At 36.1% G+C, this 16,198-nt stretch overlaps 1 protein-coding gene across 1 annotated transcript; it reads left to right on the forward strand.

Annotated features, from left to right (window-relative positions):
* The first annotated feature begins 1,532 nt into the window (after positions 1–1,532).
* Positions 1,533–15,992, forward strand: KCNJ6 (potassium inwardly rectifying channel subfamily J member 6). Its single transcript, XM_063304411.1, has 2 exons — positions 1,533–2,445; positions 15,659–15,992. The coding sequence occupies exons 1-2, from the start codon at positions 1,548–1,550 to the stop codon at positions 15,982–15,984; spliced, it is 1,224 nt and encodes a 407-aa protein (XP_063160481.1). The 5' UTR covers positions 1,533–1,547; the 3' UTR covers positions 15,985–15,992.
* The last annotated feature ends 206 nt before the right edge of the window (positions 15,993–16,198 follow it).

Raw genomic sequence — 16,198 nt, forward strand, 5'->3', positions numbered from 1 at the left:
GTTGCCCTGGCAATTGATTGATGTAGATTTCATGGATCAGTTATGTATGGATTTAATATAATTGTATATTATTGTGCAAATCTAAAAGAAATAATGTATGCATTATTTGCATTCTGATTGATTGCTTGTAATGAGAACTCAGAGGTAGGGCTTTTGACTGGTTTGATTCAACTGATGCATGGAAGAAATTGATGGCCGCAAACTGCGATTAGGTTCGATTGCCCGGCGCTATAAGCTAATAATCACGCAGAGTGGGAGAATCAAAGAACTTTTATTCAAGGTACCTGGAATAAGCGGACTTCCCTCCTTCAAGGGAAAGGAAGTGCTGCACAGACAGCAAATAGTACTTTTATACCATAGACAGTGCTTATCTGATCAAGATATACATCCTCCACCTGCTTAGAATGAACTCTTAACCCTTGATTATGGATAGCACTTATTTGATTAAGGCATACATCTTCCATCTGCTCAATGTGAACTCTGTTAGGATTTGAATGGGATGAAGCAAGCTGAAACAGAACCCAGGCAAGACAGATTTTGTACATTTATGAACCTGGTCAGACACAGTGTTGTTTCCCAAAAGGGAGGCACTATGCTGAGAGAGTAGGCCCATGACCTGGGAGTCCTCCTGGACTCACAACTCTTGCTAGAAGGGAAAGTGGAAACCCTGACTGCGGGGAAGGGCATTTGCCTGGCTGTAGATGGTGTGCCAATTTTATATAGTGGATTGTCCCACATACTACAGGCCTTCTGCAAAGCACTGGAAAAAGAGGACCTTTGGTGGGTGATGGTCATCTTCATAGAAACTGTTGCTTGAATTTTTGATAGGAGTTTCATTTCAAGTTTTGTTCTTTGCTTTAGGTTACTATGGATGATTCTACTGTGTATATTTTACTATTTAATGTTGGAATTACTAAGGCAATTACTATTTAATATTTATTGTTGATTGGTCTGTTTTATATATGTTGCTGCTATTGGTGCTTTATTTTTTATTATAAGAGTTCATATTTGGCAGTATATAAATTTAATAGATATTTGTTTTAAATGATCAGCTTACATTTTGCAACTGAACATTCTAGTAGTAAAGTCAGTAAAATTACTTCTTGTCTTTGTTTCTGTTCTTCTGACATCTTTAAGCCCATCAACTAACTTTTTATAATCATTTACAAAGTTGTTATTCCAAAAAGATCAGACTAGTATGGTGCTTAGAAATCATTGATAACTTTTGATTAGTTACCATCTATAAAGCTAATCTGTTACAGAATTGGTGAGAGAGACTTGAATATAACTGCAATTTTTTAAAAAAATTATAAATAGTAAATTATCTTACTTATAAAAAGTGGAAGTAAGAGATTAGTTCAAATGATACAGATTACACCTGATCCTTCTACTGGTAACAGATGGTAAATTGCCATTAATTCTCTAGAAGTATTCAGAAAAACATTGTCTGCTTCATATAACTGATCTCGCAAATTTTAATACACCACCATTCCTATTTATGTTCTCTATTTTTTTTAATAACAGCTAATGTGCTGGAAGGAGACTCAATGGAGCAGGACGTGGAAAGCCCTGTTACAATTCATCCACCCAAGTTGCCCAAGCAGGCCAGAGAAGATCTGCCAAAGCATTTAAGCAAAGAAGGTACCAAAAGAAAAATCCAGAGGTATGTTAGGAAGGACGGAAAGTGCAATGTCCACCATGGAAACGTGAGAGAGACTTATCGTTATTTGACCGATATCTTCACTACCTTGGTCGACCTCAAATGGAGATTCAACCTTTTGATATTTGTCTTGGTTTATACTGTGACTTGGTTGTTCTTTGGATTCATCTGGTGGCTAATTGCTTACATCCGAGGAGACATGGAGCATGTAGGAGATAAGAAATGGACACCATGTGTTAGTAACCTCAATGGATTTGTCTCAGCCTTTTTATTCTCTATAGAGACAGAAACCACAATTGGGTATGGTTATCGGGTTATCACAGACAAATGTCCTGAAGGAATTATCCTGCTTTTAGTTCAGTCTGTTTTAGGATCTATTGTTAATGCTTTCATGGTTGGCTGCATGTTTGTAAAAATATCACAGCCCAAGAAGAGAGCAGAAACTCTGGTGTTTTCTACCAATGCTGTAATTTCTATGCGGGATGGAAAACTATGTTTGATGTTTCGAGTTGGGGACCTTAGAAATTCACACATTGTGGAAGCATCAATACGAGCCAAGCTGATCAAGTCCAAACAGACAAAGGAGGGGGAATTTATACCTCTCAACCAAACAGATATCAATGTAGGTTATTATACTGGGGATGATCGTCTGTTTTTGGTTTCACCACTAATCATCAGCCATGAAATAAACCAACAGAGTCCTTTCTGGGAGATTTCCAAAGCTCAGTTGCCCAAAGAGGAATTAGAAATAGTTGTGATCCTAGAAGGAATGGTGGAAGCTACAGGTAACAATTCTTATTCTCATATTTTCTATAAATTAAACATTCTTTTTTGTTAAGAAGTATTGTATTGGAAAACAGGTAAAATGTAAAACAAATACTCTTACAATTTATTTACAAACACTAAGCTCATGTCTAAGTATCCAAAATTGTCTAACGTATGTCTGTGCAGTCTGATGATGCAAAGGACTAATAGAATAAAATTGAACGGAATAGAGATGGTGCTGTGACATTCTAGAATGGGATGATAAGGCAGATATTCTTTGTAGTTACTGTCTTCCTATCATTGTTTAACATAGTCTTCCTATCGTTGTTGCATGAGAATCTTTTACAGAACAAAGTTGGGACAGAAAATGTGCTTCCCCAGTGACAGCACATTTTAGAAATCTTCTGCTATAATATTAACTGATCTTATTCCTACCTTGTAATCAGAAAAGGAAATCAGATAACATTTACTAGCAGCGTAAGCTCAGTGTTGCTGGGTTAATAATTCATAATTTTATTCTATTTAATAGTCAGCCCAAGGCCATTCAACAGAAATTACATCATTGCTTATATAGTGTCCAATCTGTTCTCAAAGTAGTTTTACATTATTTGAAATTTTCCAGGTTTAATTGGGTGCCAATTTACTAGTAGAACCTGCATAACCCTGAACTCAAGCTCCCAGATTCAGTGTGAAAAGTGAAACATTTCAGACAGTTTTACACTGATATCTTCATGAACTGTTTGATAACCACTGCCGATTGGATTATACCAATTTATAGCAGCTGTTAATCAGTATTGGGCTGGATAGACCAATCATCTGACTTAATAGAAGACAAACTCTATATACTCTATATAGAGTATATATAGAGTATATACTCTATATACTCATATGCTATGTAAGTCACTCTTGCACTGATGTGCTCTCTATTTGTGTCATACCATTATCTCAGTTGTATGGGTTGATTTTTAGAGGCAGAGCCAGCAGATTGATGGTCCTATTCTACCTGCTGGTCTCAGCTTCAAGAAGTCATCTACAAGATGGTCCTGATGGTCTCTTGGCCTCCTCTGATGCAATAATAACATAAATCAATGGGATGAAAGGCTATTGACATAATAATACTTTTAAGACACAAAATATGATGTAACCATAGTTTCATATTATGACAGCTAGAACATGCCATGCTTCAAAGCACAATAATTAGAGAATACCTTTTTGAGATTCATACCTGTCATACCTAGGAAGAAGTAATGAACTTCAACCCCAGACAAGCTCAGCTGAACTCCCAACGGAATCTATGGACCAGAGAAATGCATACATCAATAAACTAGAAATGAATAAAATGACCAAAGTGGTTGAGAACTGTCAGTCTAGACATATGGATGAAAAAGACATTGCAGAGCAGAAGGCACGTGTGGGATTACTACAAACTGCTTTTTCCAGTAAATAACATTAATAGGCTTTGGGAATACAGAAAAGTGCATTTCATCAAAAATTCGTAAAAAGAGACCACAAGAAAGTAATAATGGGAGTAATCTGGTATGTTTACAGTAAAAGGAAAGGCAGCCACACACCAAAAAATTATTCAGAGATCAAGCTAAGGCATATAACCAATAAAAGCAGCCTTATTGCAAGGACACGTTGCTTTAAAATTGCTGACAGGAAATAAAATACGTAAAAAAGAATAATAAGTCTGCAACACGGAAATGGTGGTGATCATAGCAAATGGAATTGTGGTTTGGAAATAATTATTTATTAGATTATATCTTATAATAGGAGTTCCACAACATTGGTTCACATTGATAGGAAAATGTACTGAATAAGTTTACAAGAAGATACTCTATATGCCCAACCACAGTTGCATTATTTGTATTTAATTCTATTTTCCAGAGAAAAGTGGAGAAAGAATCAACATGCTATGGAATGGGACCAGTCAGGGAATGTGGATAGAACTATGTTGGTCCAAAGCCCTTTCCTAACCGTTGTGTCGTGTCTCCACAATTCTCAGCAATAGCAATGCTGGCTGTGACTTCTGGGTGCTGAAGCTCACATATTTGGATGGCAGAGAGATTAGGGAGATTGGTTTATCCTACCTACCTGAGGACTTCACTTTCCTGCTCTTATTCATTCTTAAGATTGCAATTTTGCATATTCTACTGTCCAGTGACCCACAGTCACAGGGCATGTTGCTGTAAAAAAGTAGAAGATTGGCAAATCATTAAGAATACATTCAACAAGAAGGTTCAGTGCTCTGTAGACAAGCACCAACTCCTGAATGAGTACCAGATAAGTTTCTGGCATGCTGCATCTAGCTGCAAATGAGATATCTAAAAAAATAGGATATAGAGTATAATCCAAAGGTTTGCTTCTCAATAGATTTGTTATCATGGCATAATTATACTGTTAAGGGGCTCAGGCCTACCCACAATCCCTGAAGACCCTGAATTCTTTCTCAGGATCAATCTAGGAATCTGGAAGTATAGAATTTTAAATATCAGCACTGGAATTTGGAACTAATTTCTGTAATTTCCATCTACCAGCTGACTTCCCAAGCAATAAAGCATTTTGTCATTCTATGAATGACAGTTTCAACCATCTGCACTTGCAGGAGGTCATGGACTTAGTTCAGAAAATGCCATTACAATTTAGTCACAAGGAGGGAATGAGTTTACTTCTGTTTCAATGGAGCCAGTAGTTTGATGTCGCTCTCACTGGAGAAAAACAGTCATACTCTTGTCAGGCTTCCCGATTATTGTCTTATGTAAGCCTTCCACAATACTGATTCTTCCCCAAGAGCAAAACAGAGGTAGTATACCAAACAAACCATATTTTTTCCACAAAAGTAAGATGTTTACACATTTTTAAAAAACCAAAATATCATAAAAGCCTTACAAGATAAATTACTCCTTTATAGCTAATCCATACAAATCTGTTTGCAATTTCATTTATGCTTCCAGCAGATGAACAGCTCAAGACCAATGTTTGCAGAAGCATTTCTGGTTACATTAAAAAAAAAAAAAAGCATGCTTACCAGCTGCAGAAAATGTGTCTGTAAAGCAGTAAAGTGCATAGAGAATGTTATTTGGATATTAATTGAGTCTACTGAACAGATTATTACTTTACAAAGCTTTTTGACTCTTCTAGTCTTGTGGACTGATTGATTGTTTAGTCCTGTGCTATCTACATTTATTCCATATTTTCAGACCGAATTGTATGCTTTAAAAATTCACAACATCTATATTCAAGTAATGCAAATTCTGCCATCTGTACTTTAAGCTCAATTTAAGTTCTGATTTATTTTGTTTTGTCATGCAAAGGAACAGGAATTCCTTTGTTTATAACATGGCCATCTTGGCAATGGATACTGAATATCCCATTATCTGGGAGTATTTAGCTCACACTTCATACAGTTTATCTTTGTAATAGTAAGAGCTAGAAAGGTGAGTCTATTTAACATAGAAACTCAATATGCAGAATCTGTGCTATTAGCAAATCATGTTTATTTTCTCTATAGGTGTTGTCTATGCCCAGTCCCAACTAATTTTGAGCATTGTATTGCTTCAATCTTCACAATTACTGCAATTTTTTTAGCAGGTTTAGTTACCTAGTTTCAACCCCACCACATATTTGAGGACATAGCTGTATTGAGATATATTATTGTTAAAAAGTTAGAGACAGTTTAATCTGGTTTCAGAAACAATTGACATAAATGTAGTTATTCTAGTGAAAATATTTGACAACTTATCGGGGGGAAGTGTTGTGTAATATATCCAGAGCAGTAGAATTTCTCATTGACATAAGAATCACATAACTGAAACACAATGTATATTTGAAACCCAAAAAACCCACAGGAGGTGAATTAATGTTAAAAGTTTCAGAGAAACAATAATTACTGCAAAAGCAGTTGACATGACTGTTCCATATGTCAAAGATTATTGCTAAGCAAAACAGAGTTCTTCATTAGGAAATGTGCCTAGGCTTGCCAGTCCAACATTGCCACCTATCTGTTTCAGTACCTACTATCTGGTCTGGAGGCCTCATCATCAGCACTTCAAAATCACCACAACCTGGTGCAACAAGCAATCAAGCCCTCAAAATAAGAAGAATCATGTCTGGACGTTGGAACGCTGTAGTTCAGGAGCAGTGTCATACAAAACCTGTAATCAGGGAGAAGACAAGAACACTCCCAGTCTAAGGCTGAGAAAGTGTAGACCGGCTCTTATACATATCCAAAGTACCTACAGTGTTCTACTACTGTTATATCTGGCGATGCAACAATACAGAAAGGTTTCTACTACATCCTATATTGTCAGCCAATGTATCTGAAATGTACAGGATTGCTCCTAGAAATTTTGAAATAATGTTGCACTGTCTTATATTGATAGTATTCAAAAGTTGCAGTCTTTGTCTATAAGCAGAGAATAGTTTTACAGGAGCAAAGAACAGTGAAAAGAGCTACATTAAGACAAGTATAACTCTATAGTGGTTAAGGCTACTAGAAAAATCCAGTTTCAAAACCACCCTAAACCCTGGAATTATAAATCAGAGAGTTAAAAGGGGCGACTTAAGCCAGTGTTTCTCAACCTCGGCAACTTCAAGATGTATGGACTTCAGTTCCCCATGCTGGCTGGGGAATTTTGGGAGTTGAAGTCCATACATGTTCAAGTTGCTGAAATTAAGAAACCTGACTTAGGCCATTGAATCCAGTCCTCTATCCAGTGCAAGAATACAAGCTCACGGGATGACTTTGGGCTAATTACACTGTCAGTCCACCTTACCCAACATGATTGCTGTGGCTGGAAAGTACTGGAGAAGACAGTGCTATATACACCATCTTGAACTCCTAAAGGACAGGAAAATCATAAATCTAATAAAGAACAGTAATAATAAATGTATTTTGCAGGAGAAATCTTGCAGACATAATTGGATAAAACAGAAGCTAGTGTCAGAAAGAAAGAAAGGGAAGTTGTATGAGCCTAGACAAAGTCCCAGCTTAGCCCATTTTATCATACAGTCTTTAACTTGTTCTTCCATTTCAAATTTCAATAAAAGTATTTTAGCAACTACATGTTCATCATTTGTACATAGTTCAACTTCAAATTCTGTCTTCTGCTGCTCAATTCCAAATGTCCTATTATATATCTTAAATCTTTCTCTTAACTGTGCATATAAAAACCATTGAAAACTAAATCCCTCTGCAGCCAATTGCTCTTTTGATTTCATCTTATATTCTCCAAGTTCCTGTTCTAACAATTCTCAATAAGTTAACCATTTTTCTTTACCTACTGTTTCTTTCCTGTAAAATGATTCTTGTGCTGAGACCCATAAAGGCATTTTCAGGCACAGTCTGGGTTTATTTCTATTCCATATTCTCAATATGGCACTTCTAATATAATGATTCTTAAAATCTACATTAATTTTAACTTTATCATACCATAGAAAACCATGCCATCTGAACCTCAGATTGTGCCTTCCTAATTCTAAAATTCTCTTATTTCTCAGCAAAACCCACTCTTTCATCTAGACTAATCAGCAGGCTGCAAAATACAATTTCAAATCAGGCAGTCCAAATCCTCCTTGTTCCTTTGCATCTTGAAGTTTTTTCCCTTGCCATACAAACTTAGATACATCTTTCTTCCATTGTTTAAATGATACTTCAGTTGTCATTATTTATTTATTTTATGTTATGTTATTTTTCTATTCCACCTTTATTATTTTTATAAATAACTCAAGGCAGCAAACATACTTACTACTCCTTCCTCCTCCTATTTTCCCCACAACAACAACCCTGTGAGGTGAGTTGGGCTGATAGAAAGTGACTGGCCCAAGGTCACCCAGCCGGCTCTCATGCCTAAGGTGGGACTAGAACTTTCAGACTCCTGGTTTCTAGCCCAGCACCTTAACCACTAGACCAAACTGACTCTTTAGTATTCTTTGAAACAAAAACATCATTCTTGACAAAATATTCATTTTTATTACAGAAATTCTCCCCAACAATGACAATTGTAATTTATCCCATCTTAACATGTCCTTCTTGATTTCATTCCATGTCCTAACATAATTATTCTGGTATAACATACAATTCATGTAAATCATAGTGATACCCAAGTATTTCACTTTTTTCTCAATCTCAAAACCAGTTTTTTCCATCAATTCCATTTATTTTTCCATTTTCATATTCTTTCTTAACATCTTCATCTTTTGTTTATTAATTTTAAAACCAGCTAACTCCCCCAAAACCTTTAGTTTTTCCATTAATATTTCTATTCCTTCCAGAGTATCTTCCAAAATTATTACCAGGTGTACCCAAGAGGGCTTAGAAAGGTAAAATTCACATAAAGAGTTTGTATCAAATATCAAGACAATATTTTATAATTGGAGTACACTGTGGGGGGTTTTCTGTGCCAGCCAAAACATAAGGAGTAGAGGGTTTCTGTCAGAACTAAGGAATAAGGCTGTGATTTGGTTTGAAGCCATTTAACTGTTTTATTTAATCTCAGTACACCCCACCACAGCAGCTCACAGTAATTTGTTATTCACTTTCACTATGAGTTTATTATTATATGCTGTAGCCATCATTTCCCATTTACTCTCTTGCAACAAGGCCTTAATGCTTCTGTTGCCTCTCTCACATCTGCCAGTTGGCTCCCTACTGCTGACACTTTCCTTCTTCTCCCTGCAAATGCCAAAGGTAATTTCCAAATTAGGGCAACACAGCTCATTTCATTCAATATTGTAAGAGGCCTCTTGATTGTAAAGCCAAAGGCCATGTAGTGAGGGAATTCTGAGAACTGTAATCCCAACTTGTCTGGAAGGAAGTTAGAATAGGAATAGTTGGATAGGCTAGGCCCAAACTGGATGGAGATTAAGATGTATTTGCCCTATGGCTCACTGAGTGATCCTGCAGTCCTGCAAGCACAGTATCCATGAAATTCATAATATATATTGAATGAATTGCTATGACACCACTGCCACTGCTTAGCTACAAGTATCCATTTATCATTCGAACTGCTAAAATGGAATCTGTCAACAATAAATGTTCCTAGAACATCAGAAAGCAAAAAAGTTGGGATTATTCCATAAAAGTGTCTCTTGGTTTCCCATCAAAATGTACAAACTTACCTTTTTTAAAATGACAAAGAGGAACTTTTAATCTAAGGACAATACTTTAATCAATTAACCACAGGAATCAACTGAATACATTTTGCACTTATTTTCACATAACAGTGACAGGATAATGTCAGGATAATGAAAAATGGACATGTGCAGCCATGGGTTGCATATGCCAACCCATATATCAATGTGTTCCAAATTAACATTGCTTTGGCAACTGTAATAAAGTACTGAGACAGAAAATATATAATTGCTTGGCCTGTATTGTCTTTAAGAAAAGTGCTATCTGTTCTCTATTTCTGCAAAAAAAAAGAAAAAATCAAGGAAATTTCAAGAAAATGAATTAAAATGGAGAGGGCAAGATTTTATCATCTGTCTTCTCCATTAAATTCTACTGATGCATCTCTTTTCAACTGGTGCTTTCCAATGCTGTCCGTGCTGGGATATATGGGAATTTTAATTGTCCCTTGCCTTTGGCAAGTAGAGAAAGAAAAGTAAGTAATCTTTGTTTGTCATATACACGATTTGGGGGCATTCTGGTCCTCACCGAAAACCACCAACAGAATATTCATCACTATCAACTTTTTCCCTACCAAAGAAACTTTGTTTCAAGGAGTTTAGAGAGATATTTCTACTGTACCTTAAAAGCTTACAATTAGGCTTTCATAGTTAGGATCATTTCAACAAACCCAACCCTCTAAGACTATATTGTCTGTGCCAGAAGTACCAAATCACTTAGCTCACAATTATTTTGCAACACTATTTTCAATCTATCATTTGTAGAATGATAACATTCATACCACTCCATCCATCACAGTGATTCGAAATAGCTTTGTGAACCCTGTCCTTTGCCTTTCAACTTTTCACAGCTTTGCCTTGCTCCAAACTGATAACATTTTTTAAACTGTTGTACTGAAACCACAGTGGGAGCTACTGGAAAGCTGACCAGGAGAGTTAAATAGCTGTTGTTGCTGCTGTTGTTGTTATAAAAGTCTTGTGGCAGTTGCATTATTGCCTGGAGAGATACGGAGGAGACATCCAAGATTGGAATGATACTCAAGAAATTTGCCAGACTAAAAACTTAGAAAAGGAAATGCAGAATTGCCCAGAAATAACCTCCAATAAAAGCTTCATAGGGCCAGAGGGAATGTAGACCAGTGTTTCCCAACCTTATCAACGTTAAGTCATGTGGACTTCAACTTCCAGAATTCCCCACCCAGCATGCTGCTTAGGGAATTCTGGGAGTTGAAGCCCATGCATCTTAAGGCTGCTGAGGTTGAGAAACCTTGATTCATACCACTCTTCCTACCTCACAATAACTGGTACACATGCACAGAAGCAGTCCCTGCCAGATACTACACTATGTCCTTATCAAAAGAAATTGCTAGAAAAAAATATGGGGTGTCCAGAAGGAACAAGGTTTATTGGGTAGTCAGCTTTGTCCCATGTTTTAGACTTGTGAAGTGGAAACTGCAGTATTTCACATTAACAGTAATGCTTTAAATGTTTTCTGAAGTCCTGTTCATTTTGATAAAGTTACACTTCAGGTAAATATGCTAAGAGTTCAATATATTGTTACTTCACAACTTATATTTTTTGTAGGTAAGGTACCTGTATTTTCAGTTTATTACAGGCATCCTGCATTTGGTGGAAGATAATGTTCTCTGTTCTGCATTCCTCTCCTTTTCATCTTTATATTTGGAGCGGCCTATTAAGTCACATGGAAAACAAAATGGAATGCATTACCAAAAAGCGGCTGCTCCACCTGTTGATCAACATGAGATAGTACAATGTAATTGAACAAAGCACAATCACATTGTAACACTATTCCATTAACTCAAAATGAAATTTGAATATGGTCCCTACATTGCTGCATTCCTTCACTTGCAATATAAAAGTTAGTTCCACTTATCTCATTACCTGTGACTTGTAAGGCTGGTATCAAAATTCGAAGTTTCATTAGCAGCATATCACATAGCTAAGCAATTTCCAGGAAATAAAGAAGTCAGCCAAGTTAGAACTGCCAGCAAAAATCAGAAGGTTGAACTTAACATACTTTGGTACATTCATTTGGACTTACCTGTGCTTAAGTAAGGGTCATTTCATTCTCCTGTGTTGCCTCAGCATATTATCATTTTTTAATATATCATCTAATGAGGGTTAGAGAACCATGAAAAAAAAGTAAAGGCTTATCCCAGGAAAGAAATTAGCAGGAACCTGCAGCTGTTTCAGAATAGTTGTCTTTGCATGAGACACTAAACCACAAATTAACCAACTTTCTAGCTAAGCCTGTTCGGGAATCCAAGTGGTGAGGTTAGTTTATGATTCAGTGTATCAAACAAACCCAGAAAAAGGGGTTGATGGAAAGAACCATGGGTAGTTTTACTATGGGTAAACAAACGTATTACAAAGACAATTTTGCAACATGCCACTTTTGACCTTGGTTGCCACACAAAGACCCAGCTTGGACTAGGACCTGAATTTAGCATCCTGAAGATTTTGCCTTTCTTTTAAAAGGTTATTGCTGCAAAACTATGAATGCAGTTGGGATGGAGTGTAGCAAGAGACAGTGCTGCAGTGTGGTTTTCAAAGTTCTTTCAGATCAGTTGCTCTATGATTTGCTGCAGAATCATCTTAGATTCCAATTTCAGACTTACTGGTAATCTAAAGATAGGGACATTTTTTCTCCAATAGCCATTTAGCACTTCTTGACCATTTTCAAGAATAATGAATAAAGTTTTGGACAAACCATCTGCAAATTTGTTCACTATCCTTGGATGTAATTCACATGACCCTGAAGATTTACACTCCCTGAAAGTACATATGCGCTCCCTGAACATATCATAGGTTATTTGGAAGCTAGAGGGAAAACCTTCTATCTCAGGTTATTGGGAAAACAATAAACCAATACACCATTGGATGCTTAAAAAACATACAGCGGGAAAAGAAGTTCAATGAAATAAAAATAACAATTTTAAAAAATTCCACAAGATTTCAAACCAGCTACTTCTATTTATAAGTATATAATTATTATAGCATTATATATACTATTATAGCGTTCAGGGTTAAAGGTAGTTCTAAAAGGTACTACAAAATATGGTAAGCATTGGCTCAGTTGAATGGGCATTCCTGTCTCTGTGAAACAGCCAATGAATTGCTGGGGTTAGCATCTCACAAATGGAAGCATGCTATCCGAAATGGACTGAAGCCTCAAGACAAAAACATTGAAAAGTACTCAGATTAGAGCAGAAAAATGTGCCCTGAGGCTGCTTTGGTGGTCAATGGGAGATTATTAAAGGATGGTGTCATCTGTTTCTGCTCTCCAGAAAGGGTTGTTGGACGATATTGGCAATATGGCAGCCAGGCAGTGCAGATAGCCCTGTCTTACTTATTTGTTAGTATCAACATTTATAACTCAACCATTTGTTGTTAATTGTTAAAAAAGTAAATAGTTTTCATTTGTTCCTCCATTTGTTTTAATCTAGTTTAACTAACTTGGATTTATTTTAACCTACTTTTAGCTGTGGATACTTTTAACATACAGTATATTTTCTCTCCTTCTCTTGCTTTCAAACAAATTGTATCCTTAATTGCTATATTGTAATCATAGAATCACCCCACTAGATCTTAGTTACACCAATTAAACCTGTGTTAAAAGTTAAAACTCATCTTATTTTGCACACTATCAGTATTAGGGTATGGACAGTGAAGTCTATGGACTTATGAGCCATTGTTCTTTCAGATCTTTCATTGAGTGATTTAGAAGCCATCATTAGAGTAACACTTCCTCAGCAGAGAAGTCCTTTCTTCAGGGTTTTTGTCATCAACCCTATTAGTACAGAATCTAAAGGCCTGTGTATCAAACTCATCAGCAATTTGGGGGGCAATAATAAAATTAAAATTAAGAGAAATTGTGAGCCAAATGTGGTATTCTGACACTTCAGATGAGAGGACCCAAACATAGGCAACAAAGGCAAAGTTAGGCTTCTCTGGCTTATTACTGTTACCAGCCCTTCTCAGATGCAGTCAGCAGCATTTCAGCAGTACACGCACGTACAGAAATAGAGGGCTTGGTTGGAAAAAAATTACCGTGCATTAACTGTTTGCTATTGCTATCTAGGTTACTAGAATGAGATGCCAGAGTCCCATCTGCCAAGTGGATAATAATGTACTTCATGCATCAAAATGAATGGGCTCTCCAAAAGGACAGGTGCTGATTCATCTGATCTTGTAGACCTCATAGAGTTAAGTCCTAGGGCACAATAATAGGGATCACAAGTACTGGAAACAGGGGTCATTACCATGTCCAAAGCATAATTATATGTTTCCAATAGAAGAGAATATCTGTAGCTCAGGGCTGAGCTTGGTTGTTTGTTTGCAGATGTTTCATTGCCCAACTAAGTAACAGCGCTAGTGAGTGTGGGGTTTGCTCCCTGTTTATATACAGTAGCTTGCCCTGCCAGCGTTGGTGGGGGTGTGGACTTCTCCTCAGTAGTTCCTTGATTAGGGTGATGTTTTCTTGGTTTTTTGTCTGGTGTTAATCCGTGCTTATCTGGCTATAGGCTTCTGGAGAGGATGTGTTCTGGTCTTTTTGTTTCCTTCTTAGCTGTTTTATTGCTGATGGATAATGAAAACTTGGCAAAGTGTCGTACACTACATGCTTGAGAATTAACAAAAAAGATAAATTAATATAATGCTAGGGAAAAAATATTCAGCTGAACTGGAACAAAAATCAGAACCTATCAGAAAAGTTTAAAATGATTTCTATAACAGAATATTTAAATGTGTAAAATACAGGCAGTCCTTATCTAGTGACCACAATTGGGACTGGCAATTCAGTTCTTAAGAGAAGCAGTCGCTAAGTGAAACCATGACTGTGCTTATGATCTTACTTCAGGTTTTCTTTGCTTTACAGACCTGCAAAGGTCATAAATGTGAGGATTGGTTGCAAAGTTACTTTTTCATCACCATAGTAAATGTGATGATGAATTAATCTATTAAATTAATTGATATTAATAAAGTTAATTAATATTAATAAAGTTAATTTTAATAGTGTCAACAGAGACATCTGGCTGTATGGAGAGACTATCTAAAAGAAGTTATGAAAGAAGAACAAATTCTACCTGACAAGATCAAGACTGAGTTGAAAGTGGACTTAAAAAATGACAGGCTACAAAAATGACATGGAAAAAGTTGTTACACTACATATACAAAACAAACTGGCTGATGTCTTAATAATTAAAAGGGATATACAAACAATAAACCAAGAGAGTAGAGTTACCTGGATAATTTTCCTATATTGGATTTACAAAAGAGGCTTTTTAAAGTTTTGAAGAATATTGTGAGAAGGGACAAAGAAAAAATGAAAAGAAATCAAGTTCTAGGACATTATTTGAAGGGACTAAAGATAAACCAACATAGTTTTATTTGATCAAGGTTAAAATAGATACGTTGTTATCTCTGGTAACCCTTAATGGACTTTTGCTCACCCCAGGACTGAAATGACGAGGCTTTATGGATTTGTTTATATATATAAGAGATGAGATATGGGAAGAGAGATCATTTGTTATATTCTAAGAGGAGGTGATAAGTTACTCAAATTGTTTATACTTGTGATGAAGGTGGGAAGTCACTTCTTTTCTTTTTCCTTGCTATATTCAAACTTTTCTTTCTATTTCTATTTCTATTTTTTTCCCTTTTTATTTTCTGCACCTTCTCTTTCTTTTTATTCTTCTATTTTTTTCAGTTTGCATTAGTTTTTACCATTGTAATTATAATCTTTAATAAAATTAATACCAAAAAAAGAGTAACTGCAAACAGTCACTGTACAAGGCAGTCGCTAAATGAAGACTATGTGTAAAGTTGTTCTAAATTGGATATAAGATCATCATTTTTGTATGCTATTAAATCCTGATTTTTTTTAATCTGTCATGCTTTTCCTTGGAACTCTAGCTAAGTATAAACCATAGTAACTATATTTATTTAGAAATGTATTTTTATCCTACTTTTCCATGAAAAAACATGCCAAGTAGCTAACAAAAATAATTAAAACCAATGATAAAAGATTTAGTACCACTACTGAGTCCAGCTAATGCCTCTAATTTCTCTCTTCTCTCTTTGCAGGGATGACGTGCCAAGCCCGAAGTTCTTACGTTACCAGTGAAATTCTATGGGGTTATCGTTTCACACCAGTTCTCACCCTAGAGGATGGATTTTATGAAGTTGATTATAATAATTTCCATGAGACATATGAAACCAACACCCCATCTTATAGCGCCAAAGAATTGGCAGAGATGGCCAGTCGAGCAGAATTACCCCTTACTTGGTCTGTCTCAAGCCAGTTAGATCAACATGCTGAAATAGATACTGGAGAGGAGGCTAAAAGCCATGAAGAACAAACAGAAAGGAATGGTGATGTGGCCAACTTAGAGAATGAATCCAAAGTTTAGAACTGAATGATGGGACAGAAAGCAACACTTTCAAAAGAGAAAGGAAAAGAGCAGTCTAAAATATTTATTGTCTGTCCATCCATAAATAAGATTAGTGAAGATTTGGGTTGAAGCTGCAATATTCCACACTTTCTTATTTTATTTTATCTTTTATTGTTCCGCTTTTTAGCTGGAGAAATCAGTATACTCATACACAAGCAATGTTTTTTGTTTG

Source organism: Candoia aspera, chromosome 5 (genome assembly GCF_035149785.1).
Source record: "Candoia aspera isolate rCanAsp1 chromosome 5, rCanAsp1.hap2, whole genome shotgun sequence".
Taxonomy (NCBI): Eukaryota; Metazoa; Chordata; class Lepidosauria; order Squamata; family Boidae; genus Candoia; species Candoia aspera.

Bases quoted from the DNA above. Each gene is read 5' to 3' on its own strand.
- KCNJ6 (XM_063304411.1), top strand. From the start codon at position 1,548: ATGGAGCAGGACGTGGAAAGCCCTGTTACAATTCATCCACCCAAGTTG. The intron at 2,446-15,658 runs GTAACAATTCTT...CTCTCTTTGCAG, and splicing joins AGGAATGGTGGAAGCTACAG to GGATGACGTGCCAAGCCCGA.